Raw genomic sequence first — 21,286 nt, 5'->3', positions numbered from 1 at the left:
AAAATGAGTGTTCACTTATGCCTAAAGGCAGTTTATTTTAGCACACAGTAAATTATCAATAAATATTTGTTGAAAGGATGAATGAAATAAAATTGTGACAGAGTTAACTTAAGCAAAAAGCAACTCTAGTTCCAGCAGGCTTTGGGTCTGATATAAAAATACTGTCTGATATTCTTACAGTATTGTTTTTCTAGCATTATTCTGGCTGTGACACACTTCTAGTTACTCATGATTTCCTTTTTTCATGGTGAGAGAAGTCTCAAAAAGTAGTTTTATTTTAGACTAGACTAACTACATTAACGATATACATAGCTGAACACTTATTTTCCTCCGAATTGTTCTTTTATTCATGTTAATCTCATCTATTGATTAGATTTACTTTATCAATTGGATGATAAGAAACTATTGAAAGGGGCACTTATTGCCCCTACTCCTCACCAAAAGAATCATCATATCTAGGCCGGGCGTGGTGGCTCACACCTATAATCCAAGCACTTTGGAGGCCAAGGCAGGTGGATCACCTGAGGTCAGGAGTTCAAGACCAGCCTGACCAACATGGTGAAACCCTGTCTTTATTTTAAAAAAAGAATCATATCTATTTCTAAAATAATCTTAGAGGTTCCATAGAAGTGAAACCATATTTTAAATATTTTCTGTACCTTTTCTTCTAAAATCAGAGGACATTCCTGTTTTTAGAATCTTTCTATTTGACATAGAAGTCACCTTAGTTAATGTGAGATATTTTTCTTCCAAATTCTTTATGTCAAGTTTATTGGCAGTGAAAGGAGATGAATTATAGTTAGAAACATGCTTTGCATGGTTAAAAGCGAATAACCAAATGTATACTCAAGCAATGGTATTTCACTTAGTAGGTTTCACTTCTGTAAGAATGCTTTAGAAAATAACCCTCAAAACATTTTTTAAACTAAAAAGACATGTTTTGTGCTATTCTGATTGCAATTATTTTTTCTCTTTTGCTAAGATTCTTTCTTTGTTTTGTAGATGAGATCACTGCCAGCTTTCGCAGGTTTGGACCTCTAGTGGTAGACTGGCCTCACAAAGCTGAAAGCAAGTCGTATTTTCCTCCTAAAGGTAATGCTCTTAAAATGTCTCCACTGCCTGTCTGTTGGGGAGGTAGCATGGCAGTTCAATAAAAGGCAGCCTTTTAACTCTTGAAATAGTTGTTGATTTTTTCCCTCAATTAGGAAAACATTTTAATGTCAATCATCCTTGTGTGTATTGTGTTTCCACTTAGGGACTCTTACCCTGAAGCACACTGATTGTTTCATGGCACCAATTTTATTGACAGTGAGACCCTGGGAGTCTGTTATGGATGAGCCTCCTATTAATTTTCTTTATTTTGAAAGAAAAGATCTAGGTTTTTGAGGAATGTCAGCAATGATAAAGGAGAAGATTATTTAGGGTCAGATTTTATTTGCATTCCATAGCCCTATGGTTTTATAGATCTTATAAACCCCAAACCTGGGAAACCTAGTGGCTAAAGAATGGCATCTTACAAAATGATCTCTATCCACTTCTATATATTAAGTGACTTAGCCTGTTTGGAATTGGAGGGCAAAAATAAAAATAAACAAAAAAGACCCACAAAGGAAGTAGAGGGCAGACTAGCACAAGACTCTCCGTATGACCCTGCTTCCCTTATTTTGGGGAGGCTCCTTTGATAATTTATGAGGCCATGAAAATATATTGCTTTGTATAGAGTTTGTCATTTCTGCAAAATCTAGGGAACTTTTCTGGAGCTATTCATTCTGGTTGTATTACTAGATTTATATAGAAGAATGTTTTGAGGCCGGGCGAGATGACTTATGCCTATAATCCCAGCATTTTGGGAGGCTGAGGCAGACTGATCACCTCAGATTAGGAGTTCGAGACCAGCCTGGCCAACATGGTAAAACTCCATCTCTACCAAAAATACAAAAATTAGCTGGGCATGGTATGGTGGCAGGCACCTGTAATCCCAGCTACTTGGGAGGCTGAGGCAGGAGAATTGATTGAACCCAGGAGGCAGAGGTTGCAGTGAGCCACTGCACTCCACCCTGGGTGACAAGAGTGAAACTCCATCTAGTCAATCAATCAATCAGTCAGTAAATAAAGTTTCAGGTTAAAGATTTTGTTTGTGTTACATTCTGTAGATAGGTTTCAAGGATATGTTTCATTTCAGAAAAATGGCTTTTTGATACATATTATTGTGTAATATTACTCAGCACAAAAAAGATGGAGTGAAAATACTTGTCCTTCCTGTGCCTTGTACAGGAATCAAATTATAGCTTAACCTGAGGAAGGCAAGTAAGTGGCTTCCTTTTATGTCCAGTTGATTAGGTTTCTTTGTCAATTATACTTCTTCAAGTCTCACTCTCTTTATAACCTATAAAATAAGTTACTTAATATAGAGGGCTGTTACTTGTTCTTAATATTCTTTTGCTAATTCCCCAAAATTTGTAAGTTAAAAAATTAAGCTTATAGTAATCAGAAACATCATGCTGATTGTTTCAGTGAAAGAGTATGTTCATCACACTGTGGTACAAGTATTATACTATGTAAAGATACATGTCTGAAATATTTTACTAGTGATGCTAGTTATTTGATGCATCAGGGTAGTTTTTTTTTCAGTGAGTGAATGTGTTCACCACATTGTGGTGTAGGTAACATACTCTGTAAAATGACATGTACAAAATATTTTTCTAAGAGTGATAGTTATGAAAAAATGGCCGGGTGCTGTGGTTTATGCCTGTAATGCCAGAACTTTGGGAGGCTGAGGTGTGCAGATCATGAAATCAGGAGTTCAAGACCAGCCTGGCCAATATGGTGAAACCTGTCTCTCTATTAAAAATATAAAAATTAGCTGGGCATGGTGGTGTATGCCTTTAATCCCAGCTACTCAGGAGGCTGAGACAGGAGAATCGCTTGAACCTGGGAGGGGGAGGTTGCAGTGAGCTGAGATCACACCGTTGCACTCCAGCCTGGGTGACAGAGTGAGACTCCATCTCAAAAAAACAAAGGACAAAAAATGCTGAAAAAGTTATAAAAATAATTCTGAGATAAAGCCCTCAGCTAATCACCATAAAAAGTAAATATGAAGATAAACATGTATGTGGTCATGTTTAAGGGAAATTATCCCAAATCTACCTCTACTTGAGATAATCACTGTTTATATTTGCTAAATATCCTTCCAAAATCTTTTTTTCTAAAATCTCTTTGTAAATATATACATTTATGTGAAATTTTGAGTTTCATATAAATGAGATCAGACTATATATGCTGCTTTATAACCTACATTTCTCTCCCTAGCAACATTAACATCTTTCTGTAATAAGCCTACATTATCATTAATGACCTCTGTTTATTTAATCAAGCCTATTGGTGGCATGTAAGTTGCTTCCAATGATTTCTTTCATAAATCCTGCTTTAGTGAATATCTTTGTGCCCTTTTATAATGACCTCTTTGGGTCAATTTCTAGAAGCCAAATTGCATGTTCATGCAGATTGCCAAAATGCACTAAGAAGATTCATACACATTTATGTTCTCATTGATAGTACCAAATTTGCAAAACTATGTATATTTTTTGAGACAGGGTCTCACTGTTGCCTAAGCTGAAGTGCAGTGGCACAAGCTTGGCTCACTGCAACCTCTGCCTCTTGGGCTCAAGTAATCCTCCCACCTTAGCCTCCCAAGTAAGTGGGACCACAGCGTGCACCACCATGCCCAGCTAATTTTTGTATTTTTGGCAGAGATGGGGTTTTGCCATGTTGCCCAGGCTGGTCTTGAACCCTTAAGCTGAAGCAGTCTGCCAACCTCGGCCTCCTAAAATGCTAGGATTACAGGCATGAGAGTCACCATGCCCGGCCCAAAGCTAAGATTTGTTAAGGATCTGAGGAAATGGCTTTTTCAATCTTTGCCAATCTGATGGCTAAAAATGACATCTTTTTTTTTTTTCATTTTTCTTTAAAAATTTTTTTTTTATTTTACACATCTCCTAGAATTATTTTTCTTTATTTATTTTTATTTTTGCATTTTTCTCTTTAGTGGCCATTTGATTTTCTTATCTTGCTAACTATATACTTCATTTTGATTTTGGGATATTTGTCTATTGTAAAGACTCCTTTTTAATTTTAATTTTTTACAGGTACCTAGTAGATATATATTAATATATTTATGGAGTACCTGAGATATTTTGATATAGGCATACAGTGTGTAATAATCACATCAGGGTAAATGGGGTATTCGTCTCAGGCATTTATCATTTATTTGTGTTACAAACATTCCAATTATACTTTAGTTATTTAAAAATATACAGTAGTTTGTTGTTGACTGTAGCCACCCTGTTGTACTGTCAAAGACTAGATCTTATTCATCATGAATTCCGTTGTTTTGATTTTTAGCTTCCACAAATGCATGAGACAATGGAAAGTTTGTCTTTCTGTGCCTGGTTTATTTTGCTTAACATAATGTCCTCGAGGTCCATCCATGCTGTTGCAGATGACAGGACTTTTTTTTTTATGGCTGAATACTACTCCACTGTGTATATGTACCACATATTCTTTATCCATTCATCTGCTAACAAATGGGTAAAGGTTGTTTCCTAATTCTGGCTATTGTGAATGGTGATGCAAACATGAGAGTGCAGATACCTTTTTGATATACTCATTTCCTTTCTTTTGGGTATATACCTAACAGTATAATTGATGGCTCACATGGCAGCTCTATTTTTAGTTTTTTGAGGAACCTCCATACTGTTCTTCATAGTGGCTATACTAATTTATATTCCCACCAACAGCATAGAAGGGTCCCTTTTCTCCATATCCTCTCCAGCATTTGTTATTGCCTGTCTTTTGGATTTTAACTGTGATGAGATAATATCACATTGTTGTTTTCATTTGCCTTTCTCTGATGATCAGTAATATTGAACACCTTTTCATATATCTGTTTGCCATTTGTATGTCTTCTTTCCAGAAAGGCCTCTTCAGATCTTTTACCTATTTTTTTCTTTGCCTCAAAAAGTGACATTTATTCAAAAAAAAGAAAGTGACAAGATGTCCATCCCTTGTCTCCCTTTCCTTCTCCCTCCTGCCGTTCCTCAGTTTTCCAATATTGAATCCTGGCTGGGGCTAGGTAGCAGGATAGCTACTCAGATGAGGTCAACAACATTGAGAGCCATCTCCTCAATGAAGGTCTTGTAGAAGGTCTAAATTTCTTAAAGTGTACTCTTGTCTTCTTCTGTCACCATGTTAATAGCCACACCCTTACGGTCAAACCGTCCACCTTGACTGATTCTGTGGATATAGTTTTTCCTGTTGGTGGGAAGGTCATAGTTGATAACTAAAGAAACCTGCTGCACGTAAGTGCCTCTGGCTGCAGGTCAGTGGTAATCAATACTCTGTTAGAGCCAGAACAAAACTCCCTCATGATCACATTTCATTCCTTTGGTCCATATCTCAGTGCATGGCAGAGATGGTGAAATCCCAAGCATGCATCTTCTCAGCCAATCCACCTTCTTTCCGGTGTTGATGAAGATGACTGCCTGGGTGACAGTCAAGGTTTCATACAAGTCACACAGTGTACTCATTTTCCACTCATCATGTTCCACATTGATGTAGAATTGGTGAATACCCTCTAGGGTCAACTCTTCCTTCATAACAGGAATCCAAATGGGGTCCATCATGAATTTTTTGATCAAAAGGCCTTGTGGCTTCTGATCAAGCACATCAAAAGTCCTTGTGGCTGACAGCAAAACCACCTGGATGTTGCTGTTGAGCTTTTGGAATGTGTCATAGGTCAGGTTCTTTAATCCATGGCTTAACATTTCATCAGCTTCATCCAGTACAAACATGTTGATGTATTTGGGAGACAGGTATCTCTGGGTGAGCATATCAAACACATGGCCAGGGGTACCTATGATGATATAGGGAAGTTCCATCTGCAGTTTCTGCATTTCAGCATGCGCATTGGTGCCCCCAATACAGGCATGACAGGAGGCACCCATGTAGACTCCTAGTGTCAGGACCAGCTTCTCTGTCTTCTGAACTGGTTATCAAGTGGGTGCTAGGACCAAGGCCTGGGTAGCCTTTAGATCTAATTCACTCTGCTGCAGAATTGATATGCAAAGGTGGCCATTTTCCGAGTCCCAGATAGGGCTTGAGTGATCACATCATAACACTTGATACAAGGAGAATGGCTCACTGCTGGGTGATAGAGGACTTCTCAGAACCATAGGTGTAGATGCCATGGAGGAGGGATTCCCAGAGGCTTATGTCATAAAAGCTATCAACAATCTCATTCCAGTTACTCTCAGTGATGCCTTCAGGCTCCATCCCATTGGGACCATTGTCTCTGGATTAGAAATCCTCATTCTCAGATATGATCCTTAGAAACTCTCTTTTGCCCATTTTTAAATTGGATTATTAGATTTTTTTTCCTATTGAGTTGTTTGAGCTCCTAATATATTATTAATCTCTTGTTAGATTGACAGTTTGTAACTATTTTCTCCCATCCTGTGGGTTGTCTCGTTACTTTGTTGACTGTTTCCTTTGCTGTGCAGAAGCTTTTTAACTTGATGTGATCCCATTTGTCTATTTTTGTTTTGATCACCTTTGCTTGTGCCAGACCAATATCTTGGCCATTTTCCCCAATTTTTTTTTTTTTTTTTTTGGAGACAGAGTCTTTCTCTGTTGCCCAGGTTGGAGTGCAGTGGCCTCGGTTCATTGCAACCTCTGCTACCTGGAATCAGGTGATTCTCCTGCCTCAGCCTTTTGATTAGCTGGGATTATAGGCATGCACCACCATACCCAGCTAATTTTTGTATTTTTAGTAGAGACAGGGTTTCACCCTGTTGGTCAGGCTGGTCTTGAACGCCTGAGTTTGTGATCTGCCTGCCTTGACCTCCCAAAGTGCTAGGATTACAGGCATGAGCCACTGTGCCCAGCCTTTGTTTTTTGTTTTTGTTTTTGTCTTTTAGTATTTCTTTTAGTAGTTTCACAGTTTGAGATCTTACTTAATTTGAAGATTTTAATTCATTTTGATTTTCTTTTTTTATATGGCAAGAGATAGGGATCTAGTTTCATTCTTCTGCCTCTGTAGATATCTAGTTTTTCCAGCAATGTTTGTTGAAGAGACTATCTTCTCCCTAACATAGGTTCTTGGCACCTTTGTAAAAAATGAGTTTACTGTAGATGTATAGATTCATTTCTGGGTTCTCTATTCCATTAGTCTATGTGCCTGTTTTTGTGCTTTTATCTTGCTGCTTTTGTTACTATAGCTCTGTAATATAATTTGAAGTCAGGGAATGTAATTCCTCCAGTTTTGTTCTTTTTGCTCAGGATGGGTTTGGTTGTTCTGGGTCTTTTATGATTCCATATGAATTAAGGAGTTTTTTTCTATTTTTATAAAGAATTTCATTGGTATTTTGATAGGGATTACATTGAATCTGTAGACTGCTTTGGGTAGTATGGATATTTTAACAATATTGATTTTTCCAATCCATGAACATGGAATATCTTTCCTTTTTGTGTGTGACATGTCCTCTTCAATTTCTTGCATCAATGTTTTATAGTTTTCATTATAGACATCTTTCACTTCTTTGGTTAATTCCTAGATATTTAATTTTATGTTTGGCTATTATAAGCAAGATTACTTTAAATTTTTCAAATTGTTCAATATTGGTATATAGAAATGCTATTGATTTTTATATGTTGATTTTGTATTCTGCAACTTTACTGAATTTGTTCTAATAGTTTTTTGGTGGCATCTTTAGGTTCTTAGGTTTTTCTTTTCTTTCTTGTTTGTTTTTTTTTTTTGGGGGGGGCGGGGGGAGATGGAGTCTTGCTCTGTCACCCAGGTTGGAGTGCAGTGGCAGGATCTTGGCTCACTGCAACCTCTGCCTCCTGGATTCAAGCAATTCTATGCCTCAGCCTCTTGAGTAGCTGACATTACAGGCACCTGCCACCATTCTTGGCTGATTTTTTATTTTTTTATTTTTAGTAGAGATGGGGTTTCACCATCTTGGCCAGGCTGGTCTTGAACTCCTGACCTTGTGATCCACTCGCCTCAGCCTCCCAAAGTGCTGGGATTACTGGCGTGGCTCGCGTCTGACCTTCTTTAGGTTTTTTTTTTTATTTTTTAAAGATCATATCACCTGCAACTAAGGATAATTTGAGTTCTTCCTTTCCCATTTGGATGCCCTTTTTATCTTTCTCTTGTCTGATTGCTCTGTCTGACAATTGATTGATTGTCCTGATAGCTAGGACTTCCAGAACTATATTGAGTAACAGTGGTGAAAGTGAGCATCCTTGTGTCTTGTTCCAGATCTTAAAGGAAAAGCTTACATTTTTTCCCCCATTGAGTATGATACTAGTTGTGGGTCTTTCATGTATGACTGTGATTGTGTTGAAGTATGTTCTTTCTATACCTAGTTTTTTGAGAGATTTTATTATGAAGGAATGTTGAATTGTATAAAATATTTTTTTGGTATCAATTGAAATAATATAGTTTTTATCTTTCATTCTCTTGATATGAATGTATTACATTGATTGATTTGCATATGTTGAACCATCCTTGCATCCCTGAGGTAAGTCTCACTTGATCATGATGAATGATCTTTTTAATGTGTTGCTGAATTCAGTTTGCTAGTACTTTGTTGAGGATTTTTACATCTGTGTTCATCAGAGATATTGGTCTGCAGTTTTCTTTTATTGTGTCTTTGGTTTTTTGTTTGTTTGTTTGTTTTGAGACAGAGTCTCATTGTGTTGCCCAGGCTGTAGTGCAGTGGCATGATCTCAGCTCACTACAACCTCTGCTTCCTAGGTTCAAGCGATTCTCATGCCCTAGCCTCCCAAGTAGCTGGGATGACAGGCATGTGTCACCACACCCAGCTAATTTTTGTATTTTTAGTAGAGATGGAGTTTCATTATGTTGACCAGGCTGGTCCTAAACTCCTGACCTCAAGCAGTCCGCCCACCTCGGCCTCCCAAAGTGCTGGGATTACAGGCATGAGCCACCACACCCAGCTGTGTCTTTGGTTTTGATGTCAGGGTCATACTGCCATTATAGAATGAGTTTGTAAATACTCCCACCTCCACTATTTTTTTTGAAATAGTTTGAGTGGGATTGGTTATTAGTTCTTTAAATGTTTAGTAGAATTCAGCAGTGAAGCATCAGATCTCAGGCTTTTCTTTGTTGGGAGATTTTTTTATTAAGTGTCTGATCTCATTGTTACCGGTCCATTTAGGTTTTGAATTTCTTCATGGTTCAGTCTTGGTAGGTGGTACGTGTCTAGAAATTTATCCATTTCTTCTAGGTTTTCTAACTTATTGGCATACAGTTGCTCATAGTAGTCTCTAATGATCCTTTGAATTTCTGGGGCATCAGTTATTTCCTTTTTAATCTCTAATTTTATTTATCTTCTCTCTTCTGAGTTAGTCTAGCTAAAGATTTGTTGGTTTTGTTTATCTTTTCAAAACACCAACTTTTCATTTTGTTCATTTTTTTGTATATTTTTTGTTTCAGTTTCATTTATTTCAGTTCTGATCTGTGCTTGCTTTTCTAGTACTTTAAGATGCATTGTTAGGTTGCTTATTTGCAATTTTTCTACTTTTTTGATGTAGGTACTTAAGGCTGTAAACTTTCGTCTTAGTGCTGCTTTTGCTGGATCCCGTAGGTTTTTGTTGCATTTTCATTTAAGACATTTGTAAACTTCATTTCTTAATTTCTTTATTGACTTACTGGTCATTTAGGAGTATATTGTTTAATTTTCATGTGTTTGTGTAGTTCCTCTTGTTACTGATGTCTAGTTTTGTTCCATTGTGGTCATAGAAAATAGTTGATGTAATTTTAATTTTTTTTGAATGTTTAAAGACTTGTTTTGTGGCCTAATATATGGTCTGTTCTTGAAAGTGTTCCATATGCTGACAAGAAGAATGTATTTTCTGCAGCCATTGAATGTTCTGTAGATATCTATTAGGTCCAGTTGGTCTATACTGGAGATTAAATCCAATGTTACTTTGTTGATTTTCGGTCTGGTAGAGCTGTACCATGAAGAAAGTGGGGTGTTGAAGTCTCTAGCTATTATTGTATTATGGTCTGTTCTCTCTTTAGCTCTAATGATATGTACTTTATATATCTGGGTGCTCCAGTGTTGGTTGCATATATATCATTGTTACGTCCTCTTGCTGTATTGACCCCTTTATCATTATATTAATGACCTTCTTTGTCTCCTTTTATGGTTTTGGTCTTGAAATGTATTTTATCTGATATGAGTATAGGTACTCCTGCTCTTTTTTCATTTCCATTGGCATGGAATTTCTTTTTCCATCCCTTTATTTTTGGTCTATGTGTGTCTTTATAGGTAAAGTGTATTTCTTGTAGGCAGCAGATGGGGCATTTAAAAAAAATCCATTCAATATTATTATTGATAAGTAAGAATTTACTGCTCTTTTGTTACTTGTTTTCTAGTTTTGTTGTCTTCTCTCCTTCCCTCCCTCCCTCTCTCCTTACTCTCTTTCCTGACTCCCTGACCTCCTTTCTGGCTTCCTTTTTATTTTACATGTATCTGTTGTGTATATCTGTTTTTGATTTGAGGGTACCATGAGGCTTGCAAATAACATCTTATTAACCCATTATTTTAAACTGATGAAAACACTGATTGCATAAACTAACAAATAGGTGAAGAAGAAACGAATAGAAACTCTGTATTTTAATTCCCCCCAGCTTTTCAACTTTTTATTGTTTATATCTTATTGTACTATATATTGAAAAGTTGTTGTAGTTATTTCATTGTTTAGTCTTCCTATTCAAGATATGAGTCGTTTACACACCACAATTACACACCACTATTAAGTGTTATAATACTCTGTATTTTTGTGTGTACTCACCAGTGAGTTTTGCACCTTCAGATAATTTCTTATTGCTCATTAGTGTCCTTTGCTTTCAGATTGCAGAACTTCCGTGAGCATTTCTTGTAGGATTGGTCAGGTGTTGATGAAATTTCTCAGCTTTTGTTTGTTCGGGAAAGTCCTATTTCTCCTTATTTGAAGGATATTTTCATTGCATATACTATTCTAGGATGAAAGTCTTTTCCTTCAGCACTTTAAATATATCATACCACTGTCTTGTGGCCTGTAAGACTTCCAGTGAAAAGTCTGTTGCCAGACATATTGGAACTACATTGTATGTAATTTCTTTTCACTTGCTGTTTTGGGGACCCTTTTTTTATTCCTGACCTTTGGGAATTTGATTATTAAATGTCTTGAGGTAGTCTTATTTGGGTTAAATCTGCTTGGTATTCTATAACCTTCTTGTACTTGGATATTGTTACCTTTCTCTAGGTTTGGAAAGTTCTGTTACTCTCTCTTTGAATAAATTTTCTGCCCTGACCTCTCTCTTTACCTCTTCTTTAAGGCCAATAACTCTTAGATCTACCCTTTCAAAGCTGTCTTCAAGTTCACATTGGTGTGCTTCATTCTTTTCATTCTTTTTGCCTTTTTCTTCTGATTGTGTATTTTCAAATAGCCTGTCTTCAAGCTCACTAATTCTTTTGTTTGATCAGTTCTGCTGTTGAGAAACTGTGGTGCATTCTTTCTTTCTTTTTTTGATGGGTGGTGGGGGACAGAGTCTTGCTCTGTTGCCCAGGCTGGAGTGCAGTGGCACAATCTCAGCTCGCTGCAACCTCCACCTCCCGGGTTCAAGAGATTCTCCTGCTTCGGCTTCCTGAGTAGCTGGGATTATAGGTGCGTGCCACCACGCCAAGCTAATTTTTGTGTTTTTTTTTTTTTTTTTTGAGACGGAGTTTCGCTCTCCTTACCCAGGCTGCAGTGCAATGGCGCGATCTCGGCTTACTGCAACCTCCGCTTCCTGGGTTCAGGCAATTCTCCTGCCTCAGCCTCCCGAGTAGCTGGGATTACAGGCACGCGCCACCATGCCCAGCTGATTTTTTGTAGTTTTTAGTAGAGACAGGGTTTCACCATGTTGAACAGGATGGTCTCGATCTCTTGACCTCGTGATCCACCTGCCTCGGTCTCCCAAAGTGCTGCGATTACAGGCGTGAGCCACCGCGCCTGGCCAATTTTTGTGTTTTTAATAGAGATGGAGTTTCTCCATGTTGGCCAGGCTGGTCTTGAACTCCTGACCTCAAGTAATCCACCTGCTTCGGCCTCCTGAAGTGCTGGGATTACAGGTGTGAGCCACTGCACCTGGCCTCATTCTTCAATTTGTTAATTGAAGTTTTCAACTCCAGAATTTCTGCTTGATTTTTAAAAATTATTTTAATCTCTTTGTTAAATATATTTGATAGTATTCTGAATTCTTTCTCTTTATCTTGAATTTCATTGAGCTCCTGAAAACAATTGTTTTGAATTCTCTATCTGTCACTCTGGGATTGGTCCTAGGTGTCTTATTTAGTTTATTTGGTGGGATCATGTTTTCTTGAATGGTTTTGATGCTTATGGATGTTCATTGATGTCTGGGCATTGAAGAGTTAGGTATTTGTTGTAATCTTTGCTGTCTGGGCTGGTTTGTACTCATCCTTCTTGAGAAGGATTTGCAAATATTCAAAGGAAATTGAGTGTTCTGATCTAAGTCTTTGGTCACTGCAATGTAAACACTCCTTTTTATATTAAGAGTTTTAAAAAACACTTTGTATAAGTTAATTCTCGCATTGCTGTAAAGAACTGCCTGAGACTGGGTAATTTATAAAGAAAGGGGGTTTAGTTGGCTTAGAGTTCCAAAGGCTGAACGGGAAGCATGACTGGGGTGGGGGCTCAGGAAACTTATAGTCATGGCAGAAGGCAAAGAGGAAGGAGGAATGTCTTACATGGCTAGAACAGGAGGAAGAGAGAGCAAAGTGGGGAGGTGCCTCACACTATTATAAACAACAAGATCTCATGATAATTCACTCACTATTGTGAGAACAACAAGGGGGAAATCTGGCCCCATGATCCAATCACCTTCCACAAGGCCTCTCTTCCAACACTAGGGATTACAGTTCCACATGAGCTTTGGCAGGGACATAGACCTAAACCGTATCACACTTTGGCCTGTGTTTAAAATATTTCCCCATTTGTCATTTACTTTTTGAACCTTAAAAATTTTTTTGTTGTACTAACATCATAAATTTTTATATGGGTAAATTTATTAATATCTTTATGGTTTCTGAATATTTATGCTTTAAAAGATTTTTCCTACTGCAAGACAGTAAGAAAATACTATACATGTTTTTTTATTTTGTTGTTCTGGCATTACTTTTTACATTGACATCCTTGTTTTGGTCTGGAATTTATATTGGAGTAAGGCACGAGAAAGGATCTTTATTTTTTTCAGGTAGCTTGACAGATGCCCCAGTTGTTTATAGGCTAGTCCAATTTTTTCCTCATCCATTTTATAAATAGGAGCTATGGATTGCAAGGTCATGTCTTCTGTTTCTCAAGAAATGCACAGTTTATCCAGAACTACTTGATTCAGTATGTAGCTAATGAGCACTTGAAATGTGACTAGTTTGGCTTGAGATAGGTTTTACGTGTAAAATATACACTAGATTTCAAAAGCTTAGTATTTTTTTTTAATGTAGAGGATCTCATTAATAATTTTATTTGCATGTTAAAATAACTATGGAGGTATTGGATTAAATAAGATATTAAAATTAACTTCACCCATTTCTTTTTACCTTTTCAACTATGGGTACTGAAAAAATTTAAATTACATATGTGACTTATGTTACATTTCTGTTAGACAGTGCTTCTCAAGAACAAGGGTCAACAAACTACCTGTTTTTGTATGGCCTGTGAGCTTAAGGATTTTTTTTTACATCTTTGAGGAATTATATGGCACACACATCTCTTTCCAGAAAAGGTATGTTGACTCCTGCTCCACATCTCTTTACAGAAAAAGTATGTTGACTCCTGCTCCAAAGTAGCCCACAGAATTGCTCATTTTGCTTTGAGACATCCAGTGACAAAGAAGGAAGTTTATTTCAGAAGAACTCTTTATATTTGTAGACCTAGTTAGTTATTAAATGCTTCCCTCTATTGTGTCAAATGCTTCCCTGCAGTCTTTACTCCTTTGTCAGTGATGTCTTATAAAGTAAGACGGAATAAGTCATCATTGTAGTATCTAACTCTTGGTACTTAAAGGACTATGGATTTCTCTTTCCAAGCTAAATATTTTTATTTTCTCAGTTATATATTATGTCTATAGTTTCTGGGTCACCATTCTTCTTTTCTGCCTTCTTTGTGTATATGGCACATTTTACAACATCCTACTTAAATTGTTAACTGAAAATTGAAGAGAATGTGAGGGTTGGTCAGAGCAGTATAGAGTTTAGCACCTCTACAGCCTCCATAGATAGCTCTTGGTACAGTCTAATATAACAGCATTAAATATAGAACTATAGTACATTAGTCCTGGTGCTCTCATTTTATAGCTGAGGATAAGTGTTGAGATAGACCAGTGAGAGCTATGCCAATAAGAGAATCTGATTCTCCTGATTCTGGTCCTCAGGCTTGCATCCTCAGAGAGCAGATTGCCTTCTTGGTGATTGAGGTCAGGGAGAAATAATTATTAGACTATTGGCTCCTGTTGTGTCTTGCTCTCAGCTAAAGTCTGAAGGTTGACCTATTTTGGGAGAACCTAAAGAAATTTGATGTTATTCCAAGATTGAATTAGATTTGAGAATACATGTTCATTGCTTAAAATGTTAGGAATATCTCTGTTATACACCTCAAATTATTCAGTGCCTTCTTAATAATGCCCCCTCTTGCTGATTACACTTTTTCTTAGGTCAGTTCACATTGGCTGTTAGGTACAGTTTGTTTGGCTGAATTAGGCTTATGTGTAAATAGACAGGAAAACATGAACCAGCCACTATTGAGCCCTTCAGCCTTTCTCTCAGATAGTGTATATGTAATGAAATAAATAGTCTGTTCCTCTAGCAAATTTACCTTGGTGCAGATTTGAAGTAGGGTTTGTAAAACCATGACCATTTTCAGTGGATTATTGGGAACTTAAAATCCACATAGATAGACCTCATTTGATGAAAAAAAAAATCCACACAGGGAAAGAATGGCCAGGTGGCCAGTTACATGGACTGTCTCATTGTATATTTTTGAGCCGGAAGAGTGGGAGGCCATGCAGACTGCAGCTCTTCCAGCACAAGGTCCATTAAGACATTTAATAACCCATTGAGGATATACAGAGTCTTACGGTTCCGTTTGTCTGTGGGCCACGAGTAAGGAAATGCTTCAGAACACCACTGAGACCATCGAAGTCGAAGGAGGGCATAAAAGTCACAATGTCTGTTTTCATGATTTGGTCAGTCCTATGGAGGAGGTAAGAAATTAATCAGATAGTCACAAAAGTAAACATGATTACAAACCAATAAGTTCTCTGAAGGAAAAATAGAGTGCAGGAGAAGACTAACAAGGGGGTATTTAGATTGGGGGTATAGAGAAAGCTTATTTGAGAAAATGGCATTTAAGCAGACTGAAAATTGAGGGGTTAGTTAGAACATGTAGGGAAGCAAATTTCAAGCAGAGGAGTATCATACTGGGAGAACTAAGTATGAAAAGGCGTTAGTACCTTTGGAGAAATGAAGGAAGTGTGGCTGTAATGTGTTTTTTTGTTTGTTTGGAGACATGGCCATGCTCTGTCACCCAGGCTGGAGTGCAGTGGTGCAATCATGGCTCACCGCAGCCTTGACCTCCTGGACTCAAGCAGTCCTCTCACTTCAGCCTCCCAAAGTGTTGAGATTATAGGTGTGAGCTACCATGCCCAAAAGGGATGTTGTGAGGTAGAAGAAAAATGAAAGAAGGAGCCTTGAAGAAGAAGGATTTTTTTTTCTCTTAAATTGATAGAGTCTCCCAGAGAGAGTAGATATGAAAGCCCTCTTCTGAGTTACCTGATCCCAGTATTTTCTATTGTTATTCTAATTCTAGACCTTACTATTCTAATGAAGTAGTAGAACCAAAACAAAGCAATCTGGTTCTCATTGAACCTGTTATTTTGTAAGCAAGAATAATCCTGCCATTCCAGCAGAACCAACCATCATCATTTTTCAATCTCCTTTCAGTCTTTTTATTATGTAGGTCATAGGGGTTTGTTATACAGATTATTTGGTCACCTAGGTATTAAGCCTAGTATGATTTTTTTTTTTTTTGCCATAAAATTGCTTTATTAGGCCAAACTACACACTATAAAAATGCTTTAAAATGTAGCAGGAGGAGATGTAAAGACTCAGAGAAGTACAAAGAAGTAACAGTGGCTATCGGAACACACTGAATAACCCATTAGTTATTTTTCCTGATCCTCTTCCTCTTCCCACTCTCCACCCTCTGATGGGTCTATTGTTCCTGTGTCTGTTGTTCCCCTCTGTGTGTTCATGTGTTCTTATCATTTAGCTCCTACGTATAAGTGAGAACATGCAGTATTTGGTTTTCTTTTCACTACTTTGCTAAGAATAATAGCCTTCAGCTCCATCGATGTTCCTGCAAAGGACAAGATCTTGTTCTTTTTAATGACTGTGTACTATTCCATGGTGTATATGTACAATATTTTCTTTATCTAGTCTACCATTAATAGGCATTTAGGTTGATTCCATGTCTTTGCTATTGTGAATAGTGCTGCAGTGAACATACATGTGCATGTGTCTTTATGACAGACAATTTATGTTCCTATGGGTACATACCCAGTAATAGGTTTGATTGGTCAAATGGTAGTTGTTTTTAGGTCTCTGAGGAGTTTCCACACTGTTTTCTACAGTAGTTGAACCAATTTTCTACTCCCACCAGCAGTGTATAAGCATTCCTTTTTCTGTGCAACCTTGCCAGCACCTGTTATATTTTGACTTTTTAATAATAGCCATTCTGACTAGTGTGAGATAGTATCTCATTGTGGTTTTGATTTGCGTTTCTGATGATCAGTGATATTGAGCTGTTTTTCAACCTTTATTTTAAACTGAGAAAGAGGTGAAGTATCTTTTCATAAGAATATATAGTTTTTATTAGACAGATTTGAACCTGACCAATATTTTATACTATTTTACCTGGTGGATAATAAACTTATTTTTATTTGTTTTGCTGCTATGTATGATTTGTGGAAAAGGAAGACCGGTTTAAGTGACATAATCTGATAGATTATGCTGTTATTTGCAAGGCTGGATTTTATATTAAAATTAGCAGCTTAAGCTATATGACCCAAGATGCACTTTAACATTTGAAAACAAAAGTGGTCCTTGACTTTTTCCTGAGCCTTTGTATTTTATTTGTCATACTCACATAGCTATAGTATTTCCAAAGAGGTGGTGTAGAATGGGGCTGTAGGTCTGAGCTGTCCTTGAGCCATAACTTAACTGTGGAATTCTGCCTCCTGGATAATGCCATACTATTTCTGGACATGGATGAACTACTTGGTAGTTGAGTTCTTTGACTGCAAGGATGGTAAGTTCTTTTGTGCTGTCTTAAATCAGGAGGGTGGTTATGAGTGACAAGGGGAGTCTAAGAACAGGAACTGTAATATAACCAGGTATCACAGAGGCTGTACCAGCGTATGGCAAGCTGCAGGGATTTAAACAATGAAAGCTACTAATTATCCACTGCAATCTCCCACCATTATCTTGACTCAGTTTGAATAGTTTTCATATTTTTAGTTGAATTCCAGAGAGGGAATTTGTTTGACCCAGTTCATCTTTTAACACCTAGCTATGACATAGGTCATCCTAATGATAGGGCCCTAGAATCCTTGATTACTTAACAAAAGAAGTTCTAGAGCCAGGTGCAGTGGCTCATGCCTGTAATCCAAGTACTTTGGGAGGCTGAGGCAGGTAGATCACTTGAGCGCGGGGGTTCAAGACCAGTCTGGGCAACATGGTGAAATGCCATCTCTACAAAACATACAAAAATTAGCTAGGCATGGTGACATGCGCCTGTAGTCCCAGCTTCTTGGGAGGCTGAGGTGGGAGGATCACCTGAGCCTGGGGTGATAAAGGCTGCAGTAAGCCGAGATTGTGCCATACTACACTTCAGCCTGGGCAACCAAGTGAGACCCTGTCTTTAAAAAAAAAAAAGTTTTGTTTCCTTTAGTATGCAGCTGTGAATGTGGCCACTAGGAAGGTAAGATGGACAAGCTTGATGATAGATAGCATAACCTCCCTCATTGCTCACTGGGAAAATATCCCATGTCCAAAGTTGCTGTCACTGGAACTACCAAAAAATGCCTGTCCACCCTGAACCTTCTACCCCTTGTTATTCAATAAGAGCTGATCCTGATGCTGCAATAGCCTCACCTCTCATAGTGGGGACAGAGAATATGAGCCCAGGGAAAGGAGGTAGCATCTGTTGGGCAATGAGCACAGCTATGCTACCACTGTTGAGGCCTCTTGGGCAAAGGCAATGATGGCAGCCAGCTACAGATGTACAGGAGTTTGGCCATGTGGCTCTGAAACTGTATTCAGAAGCCAGTGATGCTGGCAGTGGAGTGGAAGAGGCTGTCATTCTCAGCTTACTTGGGCAGCTCACAGTGTTAGCCTCAGCAGTCTAGGGATACAGGGTCCAGATGAAAAGAAATAGTAATAAGCACGCAGCTTTATATAAGAGTGATCAAACCCTTGTGCACTGATTCCCACCCACTTTTAGATCAGTCTGTATTCCTGAATGGCTCTTTTTGCTGGTGATCATGTATGTTCTCTGCACTGGCGAGGCTGGCTTGTCCTCTGGTCATCTTGACCAAGGTCATGTAGTTGTGGAAATTTTTGCAATACCAGCATGGTTTGTGAACCTGACACAAGCCAGGCCACATACTATTCAGATTGAACACAAGCCAGCTAGCTAAGAGGAATCTGCTTTGAATGGGCAAAAACAGGCCATTGTGGAGCTGTAGTGGGCTGCAGTGTAGCATTTATTTCTTTTCCTTCAACTTGTCTAAATCTGGCTTTGGAAAGGAAAGTTTTCAAACCACATTTTTTCCCTTGTAGCGTAACTTGAATGGAAATAAGTCAGTGTTGTTTTAGGCCTGATTCCAAGTTTTTCTACCTTCTGAGTTACGTAAACTGATCAAGTTGAGAAGCCAAGGGTTTTAGCCTGCATTTAACCTTTTGCAGTTTGTCATCTTTTTTTCTTTTTCTTTTTTATAATTATAAAATTAATTTCTAAGGTTCAATTCAGTAAGTTTGTCTTTTGAGTAACATTTTGTCGTCTTTAAAAAAAAAAATCAGGTCCTGGCTTATAGTGCTCACTCTGTTTGGTGATTTATGAATCCTATATTTTAATATTTTACTTGATTGTGGTTTTCATACCCAGGAAGGATTTTCTTGTAAAAACATGGAAACTGTATTGTGTGATAGCAAGTGTGGGCTTTTTGTTTTGTTCTGTTCCGTTTTGACAGATGGAGTTCATCTATCTTTGCTTTTAAAAGCTTAGCACACTCTCACTTTACACTTTTAGAAATGCTTTTCTCTTCAGCACTGTATTGAAGATGAACTATAAAGTTAGACTTTGCTTTCAAAGCATTTATAGTTTGAGGGACTGTACAGAAGGAAGTCATTAAGAATATATAGGCCACAGGACAAAGCTTGAGCAGCCACATAATAACAGAAACATCTTGTTCAAGGTCATATCACTATACACTGTGCTATGCCCAGGCAGAGGTGATGGGATGGGGGAGTTGCTTGTTTAGTTCAGAGAAGCCATAACTCCTCCTGATGAGAACTTTTTGAGGAAAAAACAGACTTTAGGAACTGAAATGGAAGGTGCAAATCTGGCAGACTGAGACAGAGAGGATGTTTTAGAAGAGGTTATAGCTTGGGCTGGGACTTGCTGACAGTAGTTAGATAGGGCTAAGGTTATGAGCAGGTGAGACCAAGAGAGGATATATTAATTGAAGAGTTAGGAATGAGAAGCCAGCTGGGAGGGTCTGGTGAAACTTTTTGAAAACTGAGGCCAGAGACCTGGGTTGTTTTTCAAAAGGCAATGGATCCACTTTAGTCTTGAGAAGGGTGGCACGGAAAAAACTCACTGGAAACATCATTAAGAACTGATCAGAGGAATGTTAAAGTCCATGGAGGAGAAAAATTAGACTATCAAAGCTCAGGCAGTATGTGCACAAGGCCAGACTAAAGCTTCATCTGTCTATAGGAGAGCATCACCTGGATTGAAACAGAGTTCCCCAGTTGTTTGCTGACTGAGGGAGAGCAACAAACAGTGGGGCAAAAGCTAGGTTTGTGGACTGAGGTCTGGGCACCATCCCTGACTAGCTATATGACATTAAGCAAGTAATTTAACCTTTAAGCCTCAGTTTACTTATCTGAGTTAATACTACTTGTTGGGTTGTTTAGAGGATTATGTGAGGCCTGTGTGTATAAGCACCAACACAATGCTTAGGCTTATTAGGTGTTAAATAATCTTAGTGTCCTTGCCTGTGATGGAAATGTCATGCTCAACAATAATAAAATTACCCAACTAGTTTGACCAGTTCTCTCCCACACCCCCAGTCTGGTCTCCATTTCCTTGGTCAGGTGCTTGTTTGAACTGACTGCGACTAGAACTGACAGATTGGCAGACTTCACAAGGACCTCTTTATATGGAGAATGTGTGATTACATAAACAGATTTTAAGTCCAAATAACCCAGGTCACTGCCCTGGACTGCAAGACTTTAACAAGAACACAGGAAGACTACCAGTTTTCAACTCTGAGGTGGTTCTACTCTGCTAGCTTATTTTTTTGACCATTCCCAACTATTCCCACCCCTGCCGCCAAGCAGTAAACCCACAAAAAAGTTACTAGTGTCATAGAAAACACAAAACAGGCTAGAATCAAGTCTTAGTCCCACACAGTAAATATTGTTAAAGAAACATACTTAGTTCTGAATCTAAGGGGAATGTTTAGGAATCCATGCGCTTAGGCTGTATCTATCTGCAGGGCTACATTTTTTTTTTTTTTGAGACAGTCTCACTTTGTCACCCAGGCTGTAGTACAGTGGCACTGTCTCAGCTCACTGCAACCTCTGCCTCCCGGATTCAAGTGATTCTCCTGCCTCAGCTTCCCGAGTAGCTGGGATTATAGACACCCACCACCATGCATGGCTGATTTTTGTATTTTTAGTAGATATGGGGTTTCACCATGTTAGCCAGGCTGGTCTCGAACTCCTGACCTTGTGATCTGCCCACCTCAGCCTCCCAAAGTGCTGGGATTACAGGCATGAGCCACTGCACCTGGCCAACCTCTACATTTTAACTTAGGTTAGTTGTTTCCCTTGGAATGTTTCCTCTTCAGTGTTTTCACCTATGTCATACC

General features: G+C 38.3%; 1 protein-coding gene and 1 pseudogene across 25 annotated transcripts in view; one reads left to right on the top strand and one right to left on the bottom strand.

Moving 5' to 3' along the window:
• CPEB3 (cytoplasmic polyadenylation element binding protein 3) overlaps window positions 1-21,286 on the top strand; it is a 248,366-nt gene that overhangs the window by 151,196 nt on the left and 75,884 nt on the right. For all 25 annotated transcript variants that reach the window (XM_078346025.1, XM_078346018.1, XM_035268463.3 and 22 more), the window contains one exon: window positions 1,003-1,092. In XM_078346025.1, the coding sequence (XP_078202151.1) occupies window positions 1,003-1,092 (90 nt within the window). The remainder of the gene's footprint in view (window positions 1-1,002; window positions 1,093-21,286) is intronic.
• On the bottom strand, window positions 5,148-6,002 carry LOC103796757 (eukaryotic initiation factor 4A-I pseudogene; annotated as a pseudogene).

Source organism: Callithrix jacchus, chromosome 12 (assembly GCF_049354715.1).
Source record: "Callithrix jacchus isolate 240 chromosome 12, calJac240_pri, whole genome shotgun sequence".
In the NCBI taxonomy this organism is placed as follows: Eukaryota; Metazoa; Chordata; class Mammalia; order Primates; family Cebidae; genus Callithrix; species Callithrix jacchus.
Note: the sequence above shows the minus strand (reverse complement) of the source record. Positions and strands in the feature narration are given on the sequence as shown.